This window comes from Copadichromis virginalis, linkage group LG11 (genome assembly GCF_057382275.1).
Source record: "Copadichromis virginalis isolate Kocher_CV1m ecotype Utaka linkage group LG11, C_Virginalis_male_GT1.1, whole genome shotgun sequence".
NCBI lineage: Eukaryota > Metazoa > Chordata > Actinopteri > Cichliformes > Cichlidae > Copadichromis > Copadichromis virginalis.
In genome coordinates, this window is record NC_140628.1 from 34,724,075 (window position 1) to 34,738,005 (window position 13,931).

Below are 13,931 nucleotides of genomic sequence, written 5' to 3' on the forward strand. Positions count from 1 at the left end.
ATTGATGGTGATTCAAGAAAAGAAAAATGGAAATTCACAAAAAAAAACCCCACTCGAGATAAAATATGATTTCAGTCCATCAAGACCCTTATTGAAGTCGTGTGTCCTCATTTCTTAGAAAGAGATGAAAATATGTCTAATTTTAAGTTTTGCCTGAAGGCCATTTCTCCTCCAAGACTAGTGCTTTTGTACTATTTTGCCATATTTCATGACATTTCATGGAGAGGTGGAACATGGACAGATTAGAAAAGATTCTGATCAGAATCAATTTCCTTACAATTCTGAGACAGAGGATAGCTTCTGTAATTTTTTTTATCATTTTGAAAACTATTTTTTTCAACTCTTAATTTGAAAGAACAATTTTTACCTGAAGGTTCATTTCAGGCTTTTGTAAAAATGAGACCGAATGCTCCTATCAGGAAATACAATACAATTTAATTTGTAAGGGTACGGGTGTGTTGAGTTTTAAACAGTTTCATTATTCTGTTTAGTTGTGCCAATGGACATATTTTAATTTCTTTGGACTGTAGATCCAGGCAAGGTATCAGCATCAATGCAAATAAGTGTACACTGCAAGGCACTGGAGTGTAAGAAAGTCGGTAAACTCATTTTCAGAAAAGAAAATAAACTTAAGTTACAGTATGTCAAGTTGTATATTGCGGGTGAACAATATACAACTTGATACATAACTAACATTAATGATTTGTCACAACCTTAATATACTGCATCAGCATCTTTACTTTTAAATTAAATATACTTGATATACTCTGGTGTAGCTGACTTTAGAGTAAATAAACTTAGAAAATGTAATTTTGGAAACTTATTTGGACCTTTAAATAAAAGTACTTATATGGGAGACAGATGTTGTACAACATCAGAAATGTAGCTCAGCTCTAACCACACTACTCTTCTAGAGTACCGTGCAAAAGATTTGAGCCACATCGCATTTCTTTACATTTTACTAGGACACGCCCTCGGCTGTGTTTTACAGATGGCTGTAGACATTCACTATTGTACCTCTCATCTTACCTCCTCCATACATTTGGATTCATCTCATTTCTAATGGGGAGTCAGTGAAGAGCAGATAGATAAACTGAAGGCCTATATCAGGTCTTTATTGGCTTTCAGATGCTGTTCACCTGTAGATAGTTGGAGTGCTACTTCTCCTTTTGTCCTCTATTTTACACACAAGAAGGCCTGAAAGCTCTAAAAACAAAACAAATTATAAAGAAATGAGTGATATACAGGACTGTATGTCACTGCAGCAACACGATTTACAAGAATTCACAAAATAATAGGCTCGTTTTTTTCATCAGGGTTGGTCTTTAATTCTTTGAGACATCGTAAAAGTTGTAACTAAAAGCAAATTTGTGTCTGTGAGTGTGTTTTAGTGTGTGTGTGTGTGTGTTGGCTGCACAGGGTCCTCCTGCCCTTCTTAAACCAGCACAGCTACAGCCTTTGCATTCTTTCCCAAGCTAAGAGCTCTAGAGTATAATAGATCTTTGTAGCTCGGGGCAAACAGGAATCCCTATCGCTTTGGTGATGCTGTCCATCATATATGTCACCATGGGCCTGCATGAGCCGTTCACATCAACGTGAGAAGTCACGTGACGGGGGGAGCAACTTTAAAGCTCAGTGTCAGGGAGGTCAACCTGCTTTGGATTGTATGTGTACACACTCTTCCACTCCGACCCTGGAAAGTGCTGCACTCAAAGTCCAGCGTTGAGATAGGGGCAGACGCATGTCCATCACCATGGTGACAGCTGGACACCACAGCTCGGCGGCGGCAACAACATCTCACCGCAACAGCAACATTGCCCACGACACTCCTTCAGGAAACCAACACGACTCACGTACACACGGCATTGCGGGGCTAACACGCTCACACACATCGAGTGCCTAAAAATGGGTCTTAGTTTCAATTAGTGTCTGTATACTACCAACAGCGAGGCAGCAGCTTCTTAATTTGTGGAGGGATGAGTTGATGGAGAGTCGGAGGCAGAGCAGGCCTCCGAAACAGATGGGCCCTGCGTGACACTGGGCTTCCAGCAGGGGCAAAATCAATGCTCATAACTGAAAAACAGAAGAGAAATTAATAATTATATTATCACAAGATTGCTTTGCATTGCCGGTGCAATCTAATTAATAGCTGTTTTGTTTGTAGCTTGTTGCCTTTTTTCTATCTTTTTTTTTAAACAGTGAATATTAAATATTTCAGCAACAGAAGGCAAACTCTGAAGTGAGGAACATCACATGTCATGTTCTTTTATTCTTCCTCACCTCCTTCTCACTTTCCTCTTCCCCTCCTCGCTTTTGTACTTTGTTTCATGTGTCTTCTCACTCCTAGTACGAGTTTTTTGCATTGTTTACCGCTCATGTGAATGGTAGCTACATTCAAAAGCAGCAGTGATACTATAACATAATGAGGACAAAACTTGGCTGGACTTTGCATGGTTAAAAAAGTGTTTTTTCTTTGCTTTGTTGCTTTTGTTTGCTTTTGTCTCAGACCTGTCTGACCAGCTCTTGGAGGTTGTGGGACTCGAAGGAGCCATGGAGATGGGTCAGATCTACACTGGCCTGAAGAGCGCTGGACGACGCTTGGCACAGTGCTCCTCTGTGACTATCAGGTCAGTCTTTAACAATGTTTTGTGCCTGTTTCTTCCAATTATTATATTGTTTTTAGTTTATTATGGTAGCAAATGCTATGGCATATAAGAAAAAGCATAAAAATGCTACGAGTATAAATTAAGGTGATGATTTTTAAGCATCCTGGTGCAGAATGCTTTTATTTGGTTTTATTGTGAAGATTTGTTACAGCATGTTTTCTCGTTCTTCACTTACAGAACCAGTAAATCCCTTCCAATGCAGATTGATGGTGAACCTTGGATGCAGACTCCGTGCACTGTAAGTTGAACTGCATTTCCACAAATGGTTCATCCAAACTAAAGACAGTTATATGCCAATATAAAGTAAATTGTAAGGGCAGTGAAAGAAGAATCGAGCAAAGTATTTTGTAATCTCCATTTACAAAAAAAAGATTTGCAAATGAAAAAATATTAATACGTTTTACATATGGAATCTGCAGTCTGACAGTCATATTGATGCTTGAGAATTTTTCCAACATGTGGCAATGAGCATCCATGACTCATTCTGTAAATTCAAGTTTTCAAAAAGTTCTTTGTTTGTTTTTTATTCTGAGCTTAAAGAGTAACATCAGACTGTTTGAGGAACCTCTGAGGAAACACATAGTTACTGTTGTGTGGGAGATCTTGAGTTCTACTATGAAAATGCCCCACACGGGCATCATGAAGATAAAAAACAAAAGTGAAAAGTTAAATGCTTGTTAGGTGAAAAACAATGGTTTTGAAACCACATCAGCTATTTAACTGTATGCTAACAAAGCCTGCTCTATTGCAACTGCATTATAAAACCAAAACAGAAAACTTATCCCTTGTCTATGCATCTGCATATTCATAAGAAGGTATTGGTTTATAGACATTATGGTCTAAGATGTTAAGATGTCCAGGAGTCATTAATGCGACCCACCTTAGTGACTGATTAAATCTTCTTTCAATGACTTCTCCCATATGGAAAAGAAATAGTAAAAACTTATATGATTTACTCCTGAAAGTGGCCACTTTCTCATTACTTTCATATATTGTTTTAGTAAGTATCCAACACATACAAGTTTTATTATAGAATTTTTCAAGGGATCTTATATCTGTTTTCACTCTTGTATGCTTTTCATACAAGTTTCACACAAGACAGATACAAACTTTAAAAGATTTATATATATCTTATATATAGCTTTCTGACAAACAAACCAAAAGCTGATACATGTTTAAAAAAATATCAAATATATATGCTTTAATATTAAGATTAATATAACAGTTCAGCTGTTGCTGCTTTATATTCTAGTGCATTAATTTATGATAACAAATTCTTAATGATTCAAGTCTTATTTCTTCTAATTTGCTCATCGTCTAGATCGCAAACGTGTACCTCGATAAGTGTTTTCTCTCTGTCCAAGTTGCTCGTTTTTCAAAAGGAAACTCCTGAGTTTGCGTTGATTACGGTTGTGTTTAGCTTTAATTAGAACACCACTGCAGATGAAGTGCTGCCGAGATTTACATATGGATCGCCCAGCCATGACAAAACAAGTGGCCTGCAAGTGCTCTTGTATCTGCTGGCACAACTACACAGAGCAAAGTTGGGCTCTGACGATACATAATTGTGCTGCAATGATTTCCAAGGAAAGTTTTTCATTCTGTATGTCTGAACTGCATCTGAATCACTTAACGCGTTAAATGCCTACAAAAACATCACACTTCAAATTGGATGTTGTTCCACTAATTATTAACAACAGCAGCTATGCAAATGCATATCAGTCTCTGCATGCATACCATGTTTAACACCATAACCATTTAAGATTTTAAGCTAAATGCAGCATGTGTCACTCTGATGAGTAGATCTAAAATAACTGGCACCATATTTCCAAATTTGATTCTGGTACAATGCACCTTCATTAGGGTCTAAGTAAAATACCCCCTCGGTTTTCTTAATTTGGATGATTAATTGTGACCTGATAGCTCATTACATCCATGCTTCATTTGAGCAAATTATTTTATTTTCTGTCTAAAAGCCATATTGTTCCATGGGCCCTTGAACCACATAAATACTTAATCCTGCATTTTAAAGAAACAGAGCTTGATTACCATCCAAATTTATTTCAGGTATCACTTTAGATCTTTTTTTTATTTTTTGGCCACTGTCTTGTCTGTAAAGACTATCATGTTTATGGCAAAGTACTTGATAAACATTAACTTCAATCATGTTTAATGATGGCAGAAAGCCCACAAAAGCTAAGTAATTGCTCCAGCGTCAGAGTGCAAGCACAATAAATGGCATCTTTCCTTTGAAGTGAATGTGGTCCTTTGAATGCAGATGGTAGCATTTCCCCTCCCCATTACTGCGTTTAGACTCTTAGTGCAACTCTATAATGATGTGCTTAATATGACAACCCTTGATGGTTGATATTTGGGGTTCCAAAAGAAATTGCATCATTGCAGGCAAACAGGATATTGTCAGATAATATAAAATTCAGTCTTTACAGTAATCCACAATAATATGTTATCGGAGTCACTAACCCCAGGGATTCTCAAAGTTTGTTGTAGTCAGGACGTTCAAATATGCATTCATAAGCCACTTGACAAGAACCCATTTGGATGCAACATCCATATGGAGGATTTTTTTTTAATTGTTAATGCATTGCTGAATTTGCTTCTGTGGGGATAAAGTGCTGGGTATAATGAACAGTGGATAGAGACCTTATTATTTCATGGGGATAACCTTCTGAGATTTAAAAGAAAGGTAAACATAATTCAAAAAAGTCATTTGTTGATTATGGAGGCACTTTCATTTTATAGGTAAAAGTCTTCTGTAAATGAGCTGTGAAAACTAAATAATAGTTTAAATACCATTGTTTTTGTTGTGTTTGTGTTTATTGTTGTTGATTGTGGCATCACATCAATATATATGAAGTATAGCTGCTGTAAAATTATCGAATTATGTTTATCTGAAAACAAGAAATGTCGTACAAAAAAACCCCCAAAAAACAGACCAAACAAAAAAAACATAGTTTCACAGTATCAGGAGCTGTTTCAAAAACGTGTGACATGGATTGTGCACTAAAACAATTAAATACAATAATAAGAAAAATAATTAATACAGAAAGAAAATTCAAATTTTCAAATTTCAAATTTTTCAAATTCAAATTTTTCAAATTCAAATTTCAAATTTGTGCTTAAATCAAAAGATAAGTAGACTATATTATGTGTTAAGTGTTATGTGTCAGTATTTTAGCTTACAGTCACGTCTGGCATATATATTTCAGTGGTTAAAATCTAAATCAGGGGTGTCAAACATGAGGCACGTGGGCCAGAATCGGCCCATCAAAGACTTCAGTCTGGTCCGCTGGATGACTTTGGAAAAAGTCAAGGAGAACAGAAATTTTGTACTTTAATTGTTTTTTCATAGGTTTACAAAGGAGTCTAAACCTTTTCAGACTGACTGATCCTAAAGAGTTTCTTTTTCATCTGTTTTGTGTTTTATCTTTAGCCAACTGCACTTATATTATACGCAGGTTCTATTTAAGTCATTTCTTGATTCAGAATATCATAGGGCCTGGGTGTGGTTAGTATTTTTTTGGTTAATAAATGAAGTCATCATTTTACAAACACAGTTTTATGTTTACTTGGGTTGATTTTGTCAAATGTTAAAATTAGTTTGATAGTGTGAGCGATGCAATTATGACACATATGCAAAAAACTAAGAAATAAGGAAGGGAACAAATACTTTTTCACAGCACTGTACATAGCAGGCGTGCTGGAGTAAACAAATAATAAGAGTGGGTGAATATGGCTTACAACACTTGGCAAAGCAGAAAGACAAATTGACAAGACATCAGTTTTTTTCATCGTGGATTAAAGAGTGAATGCTCCCTATAAGCCAGGCAGCATTGGGAAAACTCCCTTTATAGTCTACTGTATAGTAAGCACTGAGTGATTTCATAATGCTACTGAAAAATGCTATGTGAAGATGTTAACAGACAGCTTAAAACACATTTCCTTTCTGAGCTAAATCTCAGCTCTCTCTTTTCTTATACCAGATTGAGATCGTTCACAAGAACCAAGCTCCCATGCTAATGGGACCACCACAAGGTCGAAGCTTCTTCTCTTCACTGATCAGACGAACTCGCACTGAGAGCAAAGACTGAACCTTCAAGACCTCCGAGTGCTCACACACACCTGCAGGGCAGTAGTCACCGGTTGATCTTAGCTGGGCCTGTTTGTAAAGGAGCCCTTTGTCTGATTGATAGCCCAGCATACAGTAGCAAAGTGTAGGATCAGGATGTGTCGCCTGCAGCATGGAGATGTCACTGAGAAGCCCACATTGAATCCAAAGCGAGGCGAGTTTAGGACTGACACTTTCTTCTACAGTCTGTGGTGTAATTTCGCTCCAAAAATATTGAAGCTATTTATGGAAGTTCACTTCTGTTCTTCTATTTTCTAAACTTCTGTTTTTATTTTTGCTGTTGTGCTCTGTGCCATGTGTAACAAACCCACCGCTGAATGTGTTTTGTGAGATGTATTTATTTATTTATTTATTTATTTATTCATATTTAACTGCTATTGATGTTTTCTAATGTTTTATTTTTGTATTTGCATACCCCTGATGCATGATGGACAGTGAAAGAGGCTGGTGCTGTTGGAGATGACATATCTGGAGTTTGCATCTGATTTTTCCCAAAGTGTTTAGTAAAAAGTGAAGTGTCTCTACCCGACATCTCTTCTACGCTTCAGTCATGAATGGCTTCAAATAGTGCAAAGACAGAGAATCTGCTTTCGTTTCATGTTTCCTGCAAGTCATCCTTGTCATGTTTTGATTGGCTGTTTTGCTTCTCCGTCAGTGGAAAGATTAGGAATGATTATTGATTGCTCATAAAAAATGCATGACACTCTTTGTTTTACGTTGCACGAGAGATTTCGAGACAGTTTTACCAGATCTGTGCACACTTTCTGTTGCATGAGTGACCATGATCTCTTTTGACACTTATGGAAATTGATCATTTTTGAATCTGCATCTACAGCACAGCTCTGTTTCAACCACATCATCATTTATCTGCATTTTTATGGGATCCTGTGCTTTCTTAACAGGTACTCAGGCATAATAGAATGAAAATCTTTGAAAAGCCACAGAAAACAACAATATTTATCTTGTATAGTACAAGCACTTGTATAGTTATGTTCACAAGAAGCAGCTTGACCTTCTATGGTAACTCATTTTTTTCTGATGTTTGTTGATGAGGGTTTACAGTCCGCTGCACAAGTAAGCGTCCATTAAACAGTGAAAGATCTACAAACTTACTATTGACATTCATGTATATACATTGCTGTGCAAATTCCTCATTTCTTTATATTTTGCTTCTAAGTATCCAGACTGTCTTACAGGCTTTCAAAGTTTTCCTTTGGATATTGGCTGTTTTTACACTCATTTTCAGTCCGGTCCAATTTTAAGAGGATTTTTTGTTTGTTTGTTTCTTAAGCTACTTAACACAGATTTTTAAATCACTCAGTGTTGTCTACGTAACAGACAAGTTAGCAAAAAGACAGTTTTAATTTTTAACTTTAGCACCTTGTTAATAGCATGATCCCATTTCTTTAGTTGAATATCCCCCCAAAAAAGTTAATGCCAAAGATAACTTAGTTTACTGGCATAAAATAGTGTTTTGGACCAACAAGGGGATTATTAGCCAAAAATCTGGCTTATTTTAGCATGTCGTGCACTATGTCCTTAAAACAGCATATGGAAGTCGTGTCCTTCAGAAACAGCAAAAACACCTGAGTCAGGTCTCTTTGTCAATACAGACTTGACCCAGAGACCGGAAAGATGCATCTGGCCTTTCAATTGATCCATCTCCTTTCGGCAAAGCCCCATCATAAATGTTCTCAGTATGAAGGTGGCTATGAAGAAGCCATTCTTAAAGAAGGGAAACAGGGAAAGAAATCACAAAAAAAGTCTATAAATCAGCAGTAACAGGTCTTGTGGAGTTGATCCAAATGTTACATTTTGAGTTAAAATATGTTTGGAGCAGGTCAGGAGAGAGCAACCACAGTGAGTGTCTACAGGCATCTGTAATACACAGTGGAGGCTCTGTCATGGTTCTGGGCTGCATTTCAACCAGTGGTGTTGGGGATTTTGCCAAAATTGGAATTATGACCGTGCAAAACTACCAGCTGATTTTAATCCACCATGATGTACCATCTGGAAAGCATTGGATTGGCAAAAGCTTAATTCTTCAGCGTGACAATGATCCCAAACTCACTGCCAATGCAGTAAAAGTATACGTGGATAGAAAAGCACAAAACAAGACACTAAGTAATGGCTTGGCCTCCATAGAGCTCGAACCTTAAGATAATTGCAGCACTGGGGGATCATCTCCACAGAGAAGAGACCAAAAGGAAGCCAACGTCCAAAGTAGAGCTTTGAATGTCATTCAAGGAGCCTGGAGAACTATTCCTAAAGAAATATCTAGAACGCTGCCCAAGAGAGTTCAGAAATTCAACATGTTGGTAACAACCTTTTAAAGAATCAATACTGAAAATCAGTCACATTTTATAACAGTCACTAACATATGCACAGTTGCCATTTATAGATAGTAATTTCCTATGAGTATCCTCCTTAATACAGAGCATTAAGTGGCTGGATGGTATTGGTCTTATTCAGTGCTTTTCTGCACTAATTTCATTCAGGCTGACCAAAGACTAAAAGTACTCACTTATTCATATTCTGGGGACATTATGTTACAGACCTACCAGCGAGACACACTTGATAAATGCATTTGTTTTTATAGAACTTCACATTTGCATGTTTTGGGAAGAATTTTAGGCTTGACTGTTTCGGTCTTTATAAGTGCCATATGCCGGCGGAGACGATAGCCAAGGAGTCTCCCATGTCTTTTTGCTTTGTATTGTGTAGCGTTTATACAGTGAGGTTGTATTTTTGTACACAGTATTATTTATTTTTCTGCTTTTTGCTTCACTCTAGAACTCACACCATTTTGTTGTTGTCTAAAAAGAAATTATGCCTGCCAGTGTTGACTGAGAAAAGTGATGGAAACAATAAAAAAGCTTGTTGTTTGGCATTGTGTTCAGGAATTTTTTTTTAACCTTTTACTCCTTAATGATGCATAGTAGTCACATATTAGTCAAAAGATTGTTGGTATAACAGATTCAAATTCTACGGGCGTCACAGTTAGCACTGTTGCCTCAAAGAAAGAAGCTTTGAGGCAACAGCACGATTTGAATCAGTGCAGTCTTTATGTCCTCTCTGGTCCTGTGTTTCCTCAGGTGCTCCATCCTCCTCCAGAGACATGCATGCTAGATTAATTGATAATTATATGTATGACACAAATATGAGGTAGGCGCTTTAATTGCAATTATAATATTGTGTTTTCTGTATGAACAAAATTGACAAAAGGGCGACATAAATGCAAGGCTGTTATCGGTCAGGATATTGTCTCCATTGCTGTTTATCAAATTTAGCATAGCAGTGTATCAGCAATGGTCTACTGCTTGCTTTCACACTACTAGAAATGTTTAAGTAGAAGTTAATGATTAGAGTAGAATTAGCTAAATTACCAGCCCTGTTTCCACAGAGGCACAATGGGACATCATGCAGTCTTTGTACTAGAAAAGTAGCACTTTATAGAACACTGATGGCCAGTGTGACTAAGTTGGGTAATTTCTTTGTCACATGCAGTCCAACTCTGGGCAATACAGTTAGGTCTATAACTTTTGGGGCAGTTACACCACTTTTTGCAATGTGCCTCTGTACACCACCGCAAGGTTTGTGGCCCTCTCTCCATTCAGTTTTGTATTTAATAATTAAAAAGCATGTTCTACTGGGTTGAAATGAGGTAACTGCCTTGGCCATCGAAGAATAGGGTTAGGATCCCATCTCTTTGTCTTGAGAAACTCTTTTGCAATATGCTTTGGTTCATTATCCACTACACAATATAATAACACTGCCAACACTAATAGCCCAGTTCCACTGGCAGCTATACATGCCCAATGCCATAACATTGTCTCCACCATGTTTGACAGATGATGTCGTATTAATTGAGTCATGAGCTGCCTCTTTCCTTCTAGATGCCTTTTTCCTTCCCATTATTTCAGTACCAGCTAATCTTGGTCATCATCTGTCCAAAGTCTAATCTTTCCTTCCTGTTCTTCGGTGTAAGTTGTGGTTTTGACCTTGTTGCATTTTTAACATTCATGAAGGGATTTCATGATTGCAGACCTTGACAATGATACTCCCCCCTCATTGAGTGTTCTTGACTGGGCTTTCTCTATCCAGTCTTCTGTGGTCTTTGGGGATGTTTGGTTTTGCTGAACTGGCCAATTCCTCCATGTTTTATAAGAATGTAACAGATTCTTGACTTGGACACCACTAAAGTTTTTGCAATCTTTCTGATAGTTTTATTTTGGTCCCCCCCCCCAAATCTAATGATTCTAAGGCGTCCTTAACTTGCAACAGTATCTCATGGGACTTCATACTATGCAATAAAAAATACCAAATGCAAGTTTGACCCAAGTCCAGATCTTTAATCTGCTTAATTTGTCATGGGACAATGAGGGAACAGCTCTCAATTGTCCAATGATTCTGTGCCTATGAAAATGGGGCACAGATATAAAACATCTGTAATAACATTTGTCAAACCCCTTGAATTAAAGCTGCAAGTCTATACTTCAATCTAATTATGATCATTTAAAGTCAAAGTTCAATGAGGTGGTTTACAGAGGCAAAATTACAAAACTTTTGCTGCTAGCCAAAAACCTATGGACCTAACTGATTCTCTGAGACAATGGCTTTAGTTTCATTTTTGTGCCACTAGTTTGCAGCCATTTGTTTCTAAGCAAACCCAGATAGTACATGGTTTTTCATCTCTTTTCACCAACAGGGAGATATTGACTTGGAATTTGAATCTACATAACTCTAATCTCTGTATTATTGTAGAGTCTTTGCTTACAGCACCTGGAGACTGCTATACTATAGCAATCACTATTGCTATACTACATAAATAAAATCGAATTAAACTGAATAACTACTCATTTGTTAGTATAACTTGCCAAGATTAATGCTCATTCCCATTAAATATATTCTGTTCATGTTAGTTTAACACCCTGTGAATTCCTGATCTTCAACATTTGTTTTTCATCTTGCATCCTAGAGGAGATAGCTCTATTTCTCTCTCTCTCTCTCTCTCTCTCACTCCCATGTGAGTGATAGTGAAATTACTAGAATGTAAAAATGTTTGACAATAAGCTTTCACTTGCCACTAATTTTTCTTCTTCTTCTTTTTTAATAGTACAAAAGAATGCAAGTAATGTTTCAATAAATGCTCAAAGAGGATAAGCAGCAAATGAAGTGGTTAACTGTCTTTATAATGATTATTCTTGTCCCCTATTTTTAGTCACCTCAATTTTGGCTAAATAAGTACAAGTGAAACACAGTGTAGTAATCTGGAGTAACTTCAGTGTCTTGAGTTTTATTTTTGAAAATAAAACAGATAGGGAAAACCCCAATTATATTCTTTTGGAGTGGCACTTGGTTTAGGGTATTGGCTGTCTCAGTGTCAGATGGGTAGACTCCTGCACTTGACCTGCGTTTCTCCATCCTCAGGGTGTTCAGCAGGAGTGACACAGTACTTCACTTCACATCCACTTCACCTGCCTGGTAATGGAACCCTGCCTGGATCCAAGATGGCACCAGCGTGACCACCACTGACTTCCGATATGCCCGTCTTTCAGTCAAGTGTTTGATGCACTGGTAAAGTTCTCTTTCAGGGTTTTATCCTAGATCTGTTCTGTATCCTGGCAAGCAAATCTATGTTGATTGTTATGCACCCAACACACATTTTTACAAATTACAACTTAGCTGCAACAGCGACAAAAAAGCATTCCTGACAGTGGTAATGATTTTTTTTTTTGCCCATGACCTTCTTTCAAAAATAACGCCTGTAAGCTTTAAATATAGGTGTGCAACCAGGAAACTGCAGACATCCTACAACAGTCAGACCAAACAGAAAAAGAGATCTAAGGGGAGAAACTTATCAGATTCACAAAACAAAGTAGTATTTTATTCTAAAAAGTCTGATTCTTTAAATCTCGCAGAATATTTCTTGACATGTACAACACGTTCAAGTTTATTTATTGTTGTGATGTACATGCTGTTCTATTTAACTCAAAGCCACGGTGTCAAACTTCTTTAGTTCATAGACCACATACAGACAAATTTTCATCTTAAGACCAGTAAAATCATTTCATACACACTTAGAAAAAAATTCTAAGAATAAAGAAGTACATTCTGAAATTGTTCATCAGAGCTGTAGCCAAGATTTTTAAAAAGCTGAAACCATAAACCTAAGAAAGACATTCGCCATCCAAATCCCTTAAAAATGTGCCAGACAACAGAAGGCATTATTTTTTATTAATTTTGTTGTCATGTAATGAGTGATCCATTTATAGAACAGATGAAAAACAGCCTGAGATGCATGAGGAAAAATTAGAAATTCCAAAACTATATCTCAATGTTATGATTCAAAGATTCTGTTAAAAAACATATAAAACCATGTAACTTTCCTAATACTTTCACTCCAGGCTAGAATAATTCCAAAAAACAAAAAGATTTTTCTGTCACTGTATTGTTGTATTTATTGGCAGTTTTGGTCCTCGGGGCTGTATGTTTGACATCCCTGCCCTTAACTACTTTGGCATTGAAAATAATAGTTAAATTAAGATTTTGTTATGATAAATAACACTTGCTGGATGTCACATACTTAATATTTTTAGAGTTTATTCGGGCTCTGAGAAGAATTCATGGTAAATTGCGAAAGCGTGTTCATGCGAATAACAAATAAGTACCCATATGTCCAATACAAAATCTTGTTTTGAGTATTGACACCAGTGTCATCAGTTTAAGGCCTAAAAAGAGAAACATAAGCACATCGATATTCTCCGAAATGCTGGTGTTTGGTTATTTCACATAACTAACATTTTCTATGTATTGTTTAAACTGAAGAAAAGAAATGTACAGATCAGACGTAACCTGTTATTAGTATACATTATCACAGTGGCTTTTTGAAGTCATGCCATATTTTTTTCTATTGAAAGAATAAAGTGCATTTGCAACTTTTAATGTTTTAATATCGGTGTTAACTGCTAGTAACTGTACTGGCGAACCTTGGTACTGGTATTACATAATATTAAATGTAAAGCAAATGTTATGCTTTAGCTGTAAAACTGCACGATTAAAACTTTCCATGACATTCAGGTTTGGGATCTGGACTTCCCTCTTAATTTAAAATGGTT

At 36.8% G+C, this 13,931-nt stretch overlaps 1 protein-coding gene across 1 annotated transcript in view; it reads left to right on the forward strand.

Annotated features, from left to right (window-relative positions):
- dgkb (diacylglycerol kinase, beta) overlaps positions 1 to 9,701 on the forward strand; it is an 80,431-nt gene extending 70,730 nt beyond the window's left edge. Inside the window, exons 23-25 of the mRNA XM_085472170.1 lie at positions 2,507 to 2,627; positions 2,844 to 2,904; positions 6,668 to 9,701. Of these exons, the coding sequence (XP_085328296.1) occupies positions 2,507 to 2,627; positions 2,844 to 2,904; positions 6,668 to 6,775 (290 nt within the window). The 3' untranslated portion in view covers positions 6,776 to 9,701. The remainder of the gene's footprint in view (positions 1 to 2,506; positions 2,628 to 2,843; positions 2,905 to 6,667) is intronic.
- The last annotated feature ends 4,230 nt before the right edge of the window (positions 9,702 to 13,931 follow it).